Raw genomic sequence first — 14,531 nt, forward strand, 5'->3', positions numbered from 1 at the left:
CCACCTGCCTGTATCCATGTGCCATCACTTGTCTTCACAGCCCAGCGCAGAGATCATTTTCCAAGTCTGTTCGCATATATTTTAGTCCAAAAGTATTCTCACTTTGTAATAAAGGCTCTTAGGGATTCAAAGAGACACCCATGTTTATAAACACATGCAATGAGTATACCATATTACTGACACACAATGAATTCACGTTTGAAATGTTTGAAAGACTGACTAGATTGTTCTTATATATTCACCTAGAAGGTGGTTCAAAGAATGAGTTAGCTAAAGCGGGAAGATTCTAACTAGGTTGCAAGATGTTCCACTTTAAAGTCTTTCCATGTGAAGAAATCCACCTGGTTTCCTTTTCCTTTCCCCCCACTCCAAATGTGATGATGTCCCTGCCTAAAAGAGAATAACAAAGAGATGATGGAGAACATGTTTTTGCTTTTAAAGTAAAGAAAAGGGGAGATGCACTATATTAAACCCATAGTAATTACAAGCTTCTCAGTAAAACTTTCAATAAAGCTTCTGTCTAGAGGTGTGAGACAAGGCCCGGGGAGGTTTTTTTTCCGTTGACTTGGCTGTATTTGGTTTTGACACTACCTGATTAAGCAGCAGACACCACCAGCTTCAAACAGAACGCTACTGTGCAGCTCGCTGCCTTCTTCATGTAATATTTACACAACACGCTCCAGGCGAGGTGGTGTCAGGTCTTGCTACAAGAAAGCATTCAGCTTCACAATGCCACAGGGCTGACGCACGAAGCTGTCAGCCCGCTCTAATGATCCTGCTCTTGTGGTTACTGGGGACCAGCTCCCTTTGCGTGAGCCCGCACAGATTAAGAGGATATGACATGAGAAAGGAAGATCAAAAACAAGAGAAAATCATCTCGCATTAGACAGCCCAGCTGTTTCCTCCCAAATGACAAAATTAGAGAGCTTGTACGTCACCTCCTGCCTCAGGTAGGGTCACACTGAATCCCTCTTCCTGTTTAATCCATATATAATGGGAAATGGGTTTTGAGGAAGACAATGACAGAATGCGAGAGTAGTATTTTTTCAGGCTGTGTACACTTATCAGATAAATTGCAAGACTGCTTTAGAAGCCAAAGCAAAGAATAGAAAATGCTGCCACATGCTTCATGAGTGGCCTCGAACCAACCACTTAATCTCTCTCTTTGCCTCATCTCCCCAGTGGGAGCACTGGTATATTCCCTTCCTCACAGGGACAGGAGGAGGGCAATACCTTTGAGATGCCCATCTCTGTAAGGGCTGCTCTGGGATGCAGGAAGTCTGGGCTCCATTTCCTATTCCATCACTTGCTTCCTTAGGATGTCTGTTCATTTCTCTCCAGTCACCCTTTCTGGGAAAAGGGTGTGATATGGTCTCTCCATTCCTCTTCCTTTTAACTCAGGCTGGCATAATTGTGACCACAATCCATCAAGCTATGTTGTACTAGTGGGTCCTAGCACCCACCACCCTACTCAGGGCTCTTACGAAGCCAGAGGTCACCCACAGCATGCAGCAGCTGAAAGCATTTATGCTGTCTCTTAGGACATCATCTCCCTGGTAACTGGTGAAAGTCAATAGCGGCATCTTCATCGCTTTTAAAATGGAACTTGGAGGCTTTTGGAGCTGTTGCCCCCAGCTCATGGGCTTGCTAAAAGTTTTTCTTTGAGCTTGCTTTTGGCTGCCCTCCTGGCACACTGCAGGCTCAACCCCAGAAGAGCCAGTAGGCAGCCTGCCGGCATGTAGTCGCCTGCGTTATTTCATTCTGCCCTGACCACAACAAATCAGGACAACTTGCTTTTCTCCATTGGTGTTTAATTTATTCCTAAGGCTGGCGACACCCATTTACTTTGCAAATTGCTGAATTTAGGTACTACTGACTCTTGGCTCAATGTTACCAACCCACAACTCTGTTGGGAAGAAAGGACTGCCCTGCTGCCTGCTGAAGAAGCCTTGAGCTAGAGAGCAGTAAGAGCCAAGCAGTGCATTATGAAAAGCAGGTAGATGCCTAAAGTGTCTGATGTACTTTGCAAACCTGCTCTGAACAAGCTCAAAGGACTGTCTCTCTTGGGCACTTCTGAAAGATAAGGGAACATGTGAAAGACCTCTAAGAGAGAGAATCAGGTAAAGGTACGGCACTGAAAGGCTAAGTGGATGCTGAGAAAAGGAAGAAAGTGAAAGTCTCAAGGCAGTGAACAGAAAAAAACTGGATGTTATTTTGGCCTCAGAAAAGAATGGTGCCCTTAATGTAAAAAACCCAACAGGGCACGGAAACTAAAACCTCTGCTGTTAGGGGAGAATTTCACTTCAAGAAGCAACATTTCCATCAAGAACGGGTTACAGTGATAAGGAAGAGGTAAGTCCTCTGAGTACTAGGGGGTGCGGCAGCTTTGCACTGGCAAGGTCTGATCTATACCTCCTGCTGCCCCTGCTCCTCCGGCCATCTGGGAGTTGGGAAAAGGGTTGAACCAAGCTGCAGAGAACTGTCTATGCACAGCTTCCAGGTATTTCAGAAATACGGGCTTCTCCTGACACGTTTCATCAGACATTAAAAACAATGAAAATTTGGTAGTCTGCAAAAGCATAAGATTTGCATCTAGAACAAGCAGAGGGGTGAAAATTAACCTTAAAGACGTACATCTACCCCAGCAGGATGGTGGTCTACGTACAGAGAAAGCCACTGCAAGGGAGAGGGAATGTTTTACCCCAATGTGCTGCCTCCTGAGCTCTCCTCTGCTCTGCACACACAGCATCACAGCCACCTTTGACCTAACCCTTACCAATGCAAGGAAGTTCAGTTTTGAGGAACGATGAAATCACAGAGCAGTCTGCTCATTTTCTGGCTCTTAACCAGCACCTCGGGCAAAAATAATAGTAGCAATAATAATAATTAATAATAATGCAGACTTGTGAGTCAAGCTGGATCACGGCCCCTGGAAGGAAAGCCACACAGGGTGTCTTGATGGGGGAAAAGGGAGAACAGAAAATGGTTCATAAGACCCAAGTAGGTACTCCATCTGCCCATGTAACACTGCCTTCTGATCCACATCAGGTCCCTTACTGAGCTCTATGCACAGGCCACAAACCATGTGAGATTCAAGTATGTCACACCCTGTCCACTCTGAAAGAGATCTGGCCCACAGTCTCCAGCTCTGCTCAGACCTCCTGGCAGGGCCACAGTGAACAACCCATTTGATGATCCAAGCAGGGGAACCCAGCTCCTTCTCCCATGGTAGCAACGAGGGACCAACATAGGAACAAAGATCCTTGTCACTAAATCCATGACATGTCCAGACCTTCCTTGTCAGTGCTGGCTTTTTTATAACCAGCAGCTTGCAGCAAATAAGAAACAAAGCCGTGAAGATGCCTGGTAACATCTGAGTCACTCTTGAGCCTAAGCACTAAGCAGAAGCAGGTAAGACACAAGGAACAGAGCTTGGCTCTAGCAGTATAAGGTTTTTCTTCAAAGCATGCTGATGTTTTTCAACAGGTCACCTGTGACAAGCACACTCAGGTGCTCTGGGGAGCAGTGCTAAAACGCAACACACGACTCAGTCCCTTACAATTCAATGATGTCAGTGCTCCAAGGAGCTTAGCAACCATACCCATGCAGCAGAGAGAGTCCTACAAGAGCAACCTTGAGACATTCAGAGATGGCATTAGGAAACAGTTACCCAGGGAAGGAACTGGAACAGCATGCAGGCATCTCAGACTTGATGATATTAAGGGTCTTTTCCAACCTAAACAATTCTGTGATCTCAGATGACTAAAATCAGCAATGCACTCAATCCAACTGGAAAGAGATAGGGCAGCCACTTGTAAAACAAGAGTGTTTTACCTTCCCTTCATGCTATACAAAACTGAAAACCACACAAAGCCTAACTGCAACAGGAGTAGAGAAGTGCTGGAAAAGGAAATCTGTACCGATGTATCCATCCCTGTCCTTGGGATAACACAAGCACACTTAGAGACCTCAGAAACTACCTCAAGCATATAAAAGCCTAAGGAGACAATGCACATCAGTAACTACTCAGTCCCCTGTGGAAAAGCAAGTGGCCAGGGAAGAGGGTGAGGGATCTCATTCATTTGGTTTCCAATGAACTTCTGCCATCAGCCAGGTCCTGCAAAGCTGTGAACAGGTGAAGGCGCTAACCTGCTCTCACCTCCCTGAGAGCAGGATCAAGCACATCTGGTAGGCAGAGGCTCCCTGCAGGGCTTCTAAAAGAGTTGGGCATTTGGTTAAAGGGTAAGATATCTGTCTAAAGATAAGCTGGCAACAGAGAGGAGAAAGGAGGATGTCTTGTTTTAGCTCCTTGATGGATGGTTAAGGGAGGCAAGCATCAACAGTGGGGCTTTTTAAATAGAGAATGCATTTCTAGTTTGGGATCACTTCATATCTAAACCAGAAATCACAATTTCAGACTAAAAGCCAGTGAAGCCACCCCATAAAGAGATGAAACTTCAACAACCTAGAGAAGAGACTTTCAGACTGTTTAAAACTTAGCAGGGGCCGGAAAAGGGATTTGGATTTTGTTACCAGCTTTTTCTCTTCACAATGATTAACTGACACCTTCAACCATTAACTGCAACATCTTAATCCACCCAGCTTCACCACAGCATTGCTCAGGCAGTGTATGACCCCTGTTGCATCAAGGGTCTTTCCAACAAATCCAGACTTCACCTTCCTGACATTGTTCTTGTCAAAAGAAAAAGGAAGGGGGGAAAGCAAGGCGATTTAACATTTTTTAAGTATTATCAAACATAAATCAATTTTTAAAAGACCATTGGTGTGAAGAAAGAACAGGAAATTAATTTGGAAAGTCAAAAGCTGTAAGAGCACCAGGAGCTTATATTACTGATATCCCATATAAGAGGCATGTGGTTATGGATCCAGCCTTCTGTTTATCCTTTCACATGCTGCCATCCAGGGTGCCCAGCCAACTGGGTGGCCTTGTGCTGCTGACAGAGTGGAGGCAGTGAAGATTCCTTCCCTAGTAGTGATTTCCAAGGGGAATGGGGAAGAGAGCTGGCTGGGCTCCTATCAAATAGTGCTGGATCCAAGATTTTAATCTCTTCCCATGTGCAAAGCACTACAAATCTTCCAGTGAGGTATTAATCTCTTTAGAAGTTTCACACACCACGATCATGGCAGAGGATATGCAAAGCCATATTCTTTCTTCTACTTTCTTGAGCCAAGGCCACATAAGCAATGCTGAGATCATGAAAGACATCTGCTCCTGGCATCTAGGCCAAGTAATGCCAGGGCTTATGCGCTGGCTCATATTTAGCCCCTCTTCACATGCCCACAATACCTAAGACATGCCTTCATCTCTCCAGGCTCCACTACTGCCTTGAAAGATCACAATTAAAAGGAAAGGGAGTCACATTAAAATGCCTGCAATACCTGTGTCACCATCCACCAGAGAAACATATCATCAATCGGATGCCAAGGCATGCGTTACATGGCCTTGAGGCATGGCATGATGGGGGTTTATGGATGTTGGAGGTAGAAAGGCTTTCTGATATTACAAAGCCACATAAGGCAGAGCGCACCAGCCTTTACGCTCTCACAAACTATCTGCTAGCAATGGAGAGAACTAAATCCCAAGTCAGGTTTATCTTCATTTCAGAAGAAAATAGTTGTTTCATGTTAAAGAAGAGCACAGAACCAAACTAACAACGCTCAATGGATCACACCCAGGGAATTAAATTCTTTGACAGCACAAGTCCACCCTCTGAGAGTTACTCTACCACAGCCAGATGAAAGGCAAAGGCTGCAGCACATTGCAAACTGCAATCTAGGAAACGGAAAGTGCCCAAGGCTTTTGGACCTGTGGGCTAATTCACTCATCTAAAAGAAACAGATTCACAAGGACATGGATGACTATCATTTTTAACTGAATTACTCCAATGCTTATTTGTGAACCAAGACCCTGTTGTGCCGAATACTGTACAGCCAGAGACGGAGTGGGACAAAAGGCAGACACAACACTAATCACCAATTTATGATATTTTTGGCTAAGAACTGGACACACAAGGACATGGAACTGTTGTGCAGAAGACAGCATTAGAAAAGGTGCTTGGAGAGAAAGGTGAAGAGGAAGAAGTAGATTTTCCACTAGAAATGTTAAAGAGAGCTTCTTGGAACAATTTAGGCTACTGTCATTAAAATGCAATGACAGTCATCATCAAGGAAATACAGATTATGTTTCTGCATGCAAGCACAGAAAATATTTCCTTTCAAAACTGTAAATACAAGATTTAAATCCTTGTTTTCCAGTTATTTTCCAACAAATAAGCAATCAACAACATCAATTTCTTTTGGTGATAAGGAAGGTATCCCTACCAGCTCTTTTGTATATCTCTGTGCTTGGCAGATGTATCTCTCTGATGCTGAACTGCAGCCACCTTTCAGGTGAGAGAACAGCCTGGGGTGGTGCCAGCCACAATTCACATCAGCAGCTTGCAAAGGCTAAAGCAGCCTGGAAGCAGTGAATGAGCAATAAGTATACTGAATGCACAGGTCCAGCTGGCAGCCTGAGAGGACACTAAAGACCTAAGACTTAAGACACTTAAGACCTAAAACTTCCACTCCTCTGAACCGGGCACCAGATGCTTAATTCTAAGGGAGATGAAAGCTTCAGCTTTACATCTACAAATCAGCATCTCAGCAACACAGTGCCCTCTAGCCTTGAACAGCGTTGTAGTGTAAGCTCTAGAGGAAAAAGCCCAGTGATATGAAGTACTAATGCAAAGCTTTATGTCCAGTCTTCAGCCTTATCTTTCAAGCAGGCTCTGAAGAAACCTGGCAGACGCGCAATGCCAGGAAACACAGTATACTCAGAGAGATTTTGCACCAGCCACAACACCCTGTCAGGCTTTACCTTACCAAAGCTAGATAATTTACTGTCCCTAAACACAAAATCCAGTCTTCCATGTACTAAAACGCAAATTGTATTTTGAGGAAAGAGTTAAAGAATTTAGCGTAACTAAAACCCAGAAACGAAACATACCCTCACTGCTTATGCAGATAGGCAAAAGCTACTCCACCGTATGCTGCAAACTCCTGCAGACAAAGACACTTCTACATGACACCCTGCAATACTGGAGTCTGGGAAGGCTGTTAAAAATCCTCTTACTGCTATTGGCAGTAAGGTGTGAAAGGAGCAAGGCAAAACAGAGATGAAAGAGATCCCAAAAGCTGAGTCTGACTTGATAACCATGCAAACCGGCTCTCCCCTCAAAATCTGTCTTAATGTAACTTATAGGAGAAAACTAGGGAAGAAGCATTTAGCACCTCCGGCTCACTGACCCCATAAACTGCAGAGCCTTGCTCCGCTCCCCACGGGGCACACTGCAGTGCTACGGCCAGGCAAACCGGGGAGCCGAGAGACCTGTCCCATCCTGCGCTGGGTCCTGCCGAGCAAGGAGGGAAGATCTCCCTTCAGAAGGGAGGGGAGCTTCAAAATGACACCACCATAAAAACCCAACCGCCGAACGGGATGAAGAAGGACAAGGAAAGAGAGCTGCATTTCCACGGCAGCCCGGAGCCCCGCGGCCGCCTCACCCACGGGGACAAATGGGCTGGGGGGCTACAACGGCGGCGGGTGCCTCGCCAAGGTCCGGTCGGGGACGGCTCCGCGGTGCGGGCACCGCTCCGCGCCCGTCCCCATCCCGTCCCTGCCCGCCTCCCGCACACGTGCGCCGCGCCCGGCTGCGGAACCGGGGGCTCTGCGGGGCCCCAGCGCCACTCACGTAGTGCTTCGAGGGGTTCCTCCGCTTCTCCACGTCCACCACGTTGGCGTCCAGCACGCTGTAGGACAGCATCTTCGCGCACCCCGCGGCGCGGCTCCGCCGCTGGCAGCACCCTCCGCCGCGCTGCCCGCCGCGGCGATGCCGGCCGGCGCGCCGGGCGGCCGGGAGGGAGGGAGGGAGGATGCCCCGGTGCCGGCCCCGCCCCGTGCCGCCGCAGTGGCTCCCCCCTCTCTCGGCGGCGGCTCCGCTCCCCGGCCGCTGCCTCAGGCTGCGCGGGCAGGGCGGCGGTGAGGGGCAGGGCCCGGCCGCAGGACCCGCCCCCGGGGGGCGCCGGCGGGACGGGCCGTGAGGGGAGCGGGAGCCACCGCCCCCGTGTGGCTGGGGGCGCGGCCTGCCCGCAGACGGCGCCTCCCCGCCGGGACCCCCGGCACGGCCGCAGGGAGAGCCCTGGGGAGGACGCAGCACAGGGCAGCGAAACGGGAGGGTGCTCCAGGGGCCTCCAGCGCTGCAGTGTCCAAGATGCCCTGCCCGAGGGGATGGACAGGGTCAGAAAGAGAGCGGGGCTGAGCGCGCAGCCCGCCAGGCTCCAGCTGGCAGCTCGAGGCTGGCCACTGCTTGGAGAGATCCACACTGCCCTGGCCACGGGGCCGCAGGAGGAACAAAGCTGGAGGAAGGTCACACAGGCTCGTGCCAGTGGAACCATTCATGAGTGATAACCCCAATTCATCTATTCACATACAGATAGATACACGTGCATCATCTTCCCCAGTCCCACTTCAAGAAGAGTTTGCCCTAGAGAGTTCAGTTTTGTTGTGTTGGGTTTTTTCCCAATAATGCATCATTACTTTCGATACGGTTATTTGGAAGTTACATCAGAAGCAAAAACCTACGTGTGATATTCCAGCCTTCAGCTTGTTTCAAGATATTCATTAGCTATTCATCAAATTAAATGAAGTTGCCAAGATCTCTCATTCCTCTGAAGCTCTTCAGCAGCAGCCCATGCAGAGTTTCCACTAAGCTTCCAGAGTGCTGCTGACAGCTCTGGACCTGCTAGTGCAGGAGCACAGAAAGGTCCCAGCTCCTGGCAAGAAAAGCCCCATGTCTACTGTGAGGATGGTTGGTCGCAATCTGATTTCATTACAGGCACAGCTTCTGAATCAGAACTTTTACAAGCACTATTGGCCCTGCAACAACGAGCATGAGAGAGACACCAGAGTCACAAAGCTTTAGATCCTTGAGCCCAGAGGCTGACATCTGAAAGTGGTTGGTTTCAAACCATAGCTGCTTTCCACACACAGCCTAAAAAACAGAAGGAAAACCAGCAGCAGCCTCACCAGCACAAAGGCAAACCGGGGAGCCGAGAGACCTGTCCTATCCTGAGCTAGGTCCTGCCAAGACAGGAAGGAAGATCCCCCTTCAGAAAGGAGAGGAACTTCAAAATGATAACATCATAAATAACTGCAGGCATAACTGCCTGCTGCCAGGTGGGAAGCAGGTACCTGCTGCGTAACGCCAGGGATGTATATGCTCCAAGGCAGCCTTCTCCTCGCTGCTCAGCTTGCTACAACACACAAAACTAGTAAAGTGACATAAAATGCTGAACTCCTGGTGTCCAACCGTGGGATGTGCTCAGGTATACGTGCAACAGACTTTTGGTAATGGGGAGGGTGACAGAAGGGGAAAAGCTGATGTGCCCACCTCTGTGGTCACTTTTCAGGCTTTTCTTTTCTTCTTTGGAGCACCTTCTTTCCTCCTCTTGAGAGACTTCCCACCCTAACCTAACCCTCCTGCATGACACAAGGCAGTGGAGCAATTATTTACATTAGAAACTTTTACTGTTTAGACTGGCCAAGAAGTCTCTGGTGTGCGGAGGAACCAAAGAAGATTCCTCCTTGAAAATGTAAATATTCAAATAACCCATTGATAAAATATGCCTGGCATGGCCAGTGGTCTTGGATGCCTCTTCCCCGTGAGCCGTTATCAATAGGCATCACCCATTCCATCCCTTTCTGCTATCACCCTGACCAAAAAAAAAGAATAAAGGGTCCTGTCCATCATTAAAAACACTCAGGGTTTGTTTTAAATCAGCTTTCAAAACATGTCATTGTGAGCGAAAGAGAGCAAATACATCATTCTCCACACACCCTGCCCCATCCTTCCTGACATTCTTACTAATTGGCACCTTTTTATCAGTGGTGCTCTCATCTGCTCTCCTAAGGAAGGAGCTGCTATTTTCAGTGGAACCTGAGCCTGAGGCACTGGGCTTTGTGCTCCCTTGGTGCCCACCCCATACTTCGACATCTGCTCCATGGTTTACCTTTCCTCTATTCAGAATAACTCAATTCTCCGCCACGCCAGGTGACTTTCTCCAGCTGTGAAGCCCTTGTACAGCTCTGGTTCCCCCCCTCCTCCTCCTCCATCATCTGACGGTTTTGTGCTCATCGCCGCCTTATGCTCTCATTGTTTGTTTGCTGCATCCCTCCATCTACATAGGAAAAACATATGTTGCTAGGGGCATGGATTGTTCTTTTAAAATGTGTACAACACCCAGTCTAGTGGGAGTCCAACCCCAGACTATTGCAAGACTGACAGAAACATAACTGAAACCCCTTATTATGCTGCAGGCTTGGGAAAATCTGCTCCTCTTTTAGGCAGCAGCTGGAAAAATGAAGCTGACAGCGCTTCGCAGCCTTGTGCTGGAGAGCCAGGCTCCGGCTGCTGGAGCTGAATGAAAGACAGCCTGAGTACACAGAGAAGAGCACAGCAGGCTTGGGTCTGTGACCGACCCCACATGCCCAAGAGCCTGTACCTGACAAGGACCATGAAGACATGGGTAGAGGCACTATGAATCTGTAGGAAACTAACTGTAGGGATTTAAGTCCTGAATCTCCCAGTATTTATACCTTTCTCTTCAAGTGTCTATTACTGAAGTCCTGCCATTACATGGTAAAATCACTGCCATTATTATCAAATTTAATACATATCTTAGCATCAATATTAAAGCTGATTTAATAATTCACCTTTACGGACTTCTGATGAAATTCACCTGTGGAACACCCTGGGAAATTCAGATTTCTGATGAAACCAGCTATTTCAAAAAGCTTTTTTTTGTCTACTTATTTGCTAAGTGGGTTATTTGGGCAAAAAGGGTTCAGGTAATCACATTAGCCTCACAGATCCACTACAGCTATAGCCCAGCCACCCAGCCTGTGCTACAATTACGGCAAAAGCTGATGCGTGACAGAATGTGTGCACAGTGGTCTCAGAGCTGGAGCATGACTTGAGTTTTCATATTTCATGAGGATTTTTTCATGCTGCAAATGTTTTGTAAATAAGCATTTGGGTTGTAAATTGAAAACACTTGGGTCACAAAATCAGTGAGAAAATAAAACAAAGGACAGGCTTTTCTGTGCTCCGTTAAGGCCACTTCTAATGCTTATTAATTCAGTGTATATCAACACAGATAAGTAACCCCCTATGAATATTAACCATCCTATGGTCTAACAGCCCTGGCTGTTGTGACTGAAGCTGTTGTGGAAGGTGAGGTTTATTGCTTATCTATGATTTTCTCTTTCTGGCTGGGCAGCCAGGTTGAACACAATGTTTTCCTGTCCCACTAGCCAGGAGAGGCTCTAACGGTGCTCAGCACCTGGAGGGGAAGCAAAGTGCCTCATAGGCTCAGCCCAGTCCTGTGGGGGAAGCAGCAGTGCTGCAGTGCTGTGCATGACAGATTAGCCACACAACTCATTACTGGCGACTAGAGTTGCATGCATAATCTACTAGACATGGTACTAGAGATGTGCCCCTTAGGGTTTTTTTTGGCTCTGATGTGCAACACCACAACACAGAGCCTTTGTTACACTCCCATCTCAGTGCCTGTACTTACAAAACCTCAGCTTCTTAAAAGGGCTGCTTTCCATGCAGTCCTGCCACTTCAGGGTTTCAATGTACATGTCTTTTGATAGGAGTGACAAGAATAGTAGAGTCTGTCTGGCATTCAAATCTCAAACTCCGAAACACAAAGCACGATGCAATCTTCTTCTCCTATGTTTTAAAAGCCAATTGCATTTCATCTTCTTGAGAGATTTCTGCTTTTCAAATGAAATTCACTCTGGAGATAAATAGGCCCAGTTTATGGAAAAGGAAGTTGAAGAAACCAGCTGCAGTCCTGGCAGAGCAGCCCCCCCAGCACAGTAGTGTGCCCCTTTCCCCCCAGCCTTATCATCAGAGTGCTGTGGTAGCAGCCCCTATGTGCAATTCAGGATAATGGGAAAAGGAAAATAATTGCTCCCCCTGATAGAACTGTACATGCTTTCCCAATGGCATAACAGCTTTCACTTACATTATGAAAGAGCTGCTTTACCCTCATGACTTAAATTATAGATTATCTCCTTCTTGAAGCAGCTATCTTACAATTTAACACTTTCATGACTAATGTTACTTTTCAGTCCTCCCTTACCAATTGTGGATGAAGGATTTCCAACCTCAGTATGTGAGCTGCACTCTCTGTTTAAGGTAGTAGCAGCAAATTGCAGACTGTTTTTCATCCGCATGCACCTTGTATTTTTCCATTGTCATGAAGGCTTCGTAGATTTCCATTGACATGGTTAAAATAACGAAACAAAGCAAGCCCAAACCACACTTGTCTTTACGTGTTATATACATGCCAGGCTTACGTTTGAGACTGCTGAAGTTTACCAAACTGATCACAGGTTTGAATTGGGATTCCCAGGTTTCTTCTTGGATGCTATCCCTGACTTCAGATGTTCTCACAGTTCTCAAAACAGCACATTTTGAGACTGGCTTCTGCCTCACCCTCTGCAAAAAACCACTTGGCAATCCATTAGTGAAAATGCAGGCTTGTTACAAATAAAGTCAGTCTAGGAAGAAGCAGTCTGTCTTCATGTTCTCTCCCATGTTACCTCTAAGTACATACTTGGACACCAAGACCTCAGTATTAACAGATCTAAATTTTCCACCAAGCCCTTTTAAAACTTGAATTTCCTTGTTCACTGTTTTTACTTATTCAACCCATTCTGAAAGCTAGCAGTAATTTTATTTGGCTGCACATCCCCTAGAGAAGGTAGAAGAGTTTATCTGCCAATATCCAAACCAGAAAACATTTGACTGATGGACTGTGAATTATAAGAATGCATCAACAAGACCTTATGAACCATGGAACTGCTGTTAGACCACAGACGGCAAAACCACAAGCTTGACACTATAAGGGGAAACCTGTAACATGCAACCTCTACCACTCAGCAGTGGAGTGCATTGATTATTTTGTATTTATTTATTTATTAAAGTTACCTTCATGCAAAAGCAAAGTGGTTTTCCCTGCAGAGAGACTTCTTTAGGGGGAGCACTTTTGGACCTCCTCAGCAGCAACATCATCCCACGGATACACACAAACAGTATTCTCAAGTTAGACTTTGTAGGGCAGTAGTGGAGATGTTTGGAAAAACCAAAGATGCTTATTGCTTGGAAAAACAAATAAGATCATTCCAAACCAGAAAACATTGTTTGGAAAGTGGGACTACAGTTTCTCTAGCAGGTACAGGTGTGCTTTTCAGTCTGGGGCAGCGGACACACCATCCACATAATCCCATCTGTTCATTTGGATCTAGGCATGTGTTAAGCTATGGCCACACGGTACCAGGGATGCAACCCTAAAGGCCATTTCATCAATGGGAGTCTTTCTCAGCCACTGATCTGGTGACAGACGCACACAGAGACCACTCACAAGAGAAGGGCAGCTCCTCCTTCAGGACTGTTTCCATCAGTTAGAATCAGCATTTGGGCTATTGACAGTTACATTGTCTTGAACATTTTCATCCTCAAAGACAGAAGAGCTCAAAGGCCAGCTCTTTTATCATCTAACTTTGAGCATCCAAGGCACTGGCCTTTTATAGAAAGGACAAAATACCCTGCAGATCAGAGGAACTGTTAAAGGAAGGCAGAGGAAGAGCATATAAATATTACTGTGCTCTATATAAATTTGTCCAGCTGTTTATGGTAAATGTTCTCTTACTCCAATTTTTTCCTGCCCTCATTTCCTCCCCTGCTTTCTAATTGCAGAAAGTAAAATAGTACAAGCCCTTGCTTTCATTACATGCAACACCTGCTGCCTGTCCTGAAACAGATGTCTAAAGCATCGTTAGGCAATTACTGCTTTAGCCTTTTTCAACGGGACTAATTTCAAACATCTTTGTGCTAAATCCTCCTCCTTCAGTTTCCTCTGTATTTCTCATCCTTTCCTACATTCAGAGTTCCAAAACTCCTCTCTGTATCAGTTTGCTCTTGTAATGTTTGTCCTGGATCACTGCACTCACAGAAGGACAAAGAGAGAGGCTATAACTACTCTGAACCAGAAATTAAGTGGTTTTACTAGGGAGAAAAAGACAAGGTGAGGGAAGAAAACAATGAGACACTAGCAGTCAGCAGCTGTAGGCAATAGCTTCAGACCACCACCTGGCTTGTTACAGCTCTGGGCGTTTTTGTGGACATTACAGCAAAGAAGAGTTTAGTTTTACATGCATGCAAGGACAACTCCTCCGCTCTCAGTGTGAATGACTTCAATTTTGGCAATGGAAGAAAAACCCAACTCCAAACACCCTTTTTACTTCCCTACCACCTTTGTACCTGGCCAAGAAAAGCACATGTTAGTATCAGGTAAGCCTCTGTTGTTGGGGAAGACATTTGAGGGAATGCATTCCTCCCTCACATTTCCAAACAGCATCATATATTTGGATAAGGCCTCCACTCCTGGGAGGAGTCACA

At 46.5% G+C, this 14,531-nt stretch overlaps 1 protein-coding gene across 3 annotated transcripts in view; it reads right to left on the reverse strand.

Moving 5' to 3' along the window:
* SH3PXD2A (SH3 and PX domains 2A) overlaps positions 1-7,905 on the reverse strand; it is a 261,573-nt gene extending 253,668 nt beyond the window's left edge. For all 3 annotated transcript variants that reach the window (XM_062601872.1, XM_062601873.1, XM_062601871.1), the window contains exon 1: positions 7,752-7,905. In XM_062601872.1, coding sequence (XP_062457856.1) covers positions 7,752-7,823 — 72 coding nt within the window. In that variant the 5' untranslated portion in view covers positions 7,824-7,905. The remainder of the gene's footprint in view (positions 1-7,751) is intronic.
* Between the last annotated feature and the right edge of the window lie 6,626 nt (positions 7,906-14,531).

The sequence above is a fragment of the Pezoporus occidentalis genome, unplaced genomic scaffold (assembly GCF_034315485.1).
Source record: "Pezoporus occidentalis ecotype Australia unplaced genomic scaffold, CSIRO_AGI_Poc_V1 ctg73, whole genome shotgun sequence".
NCBI lineage: Eukaryota > Metazoa > Chordata > Aves > Psittaciformes > Psittacidae > Pezoporus > Pezoporus occidentalis.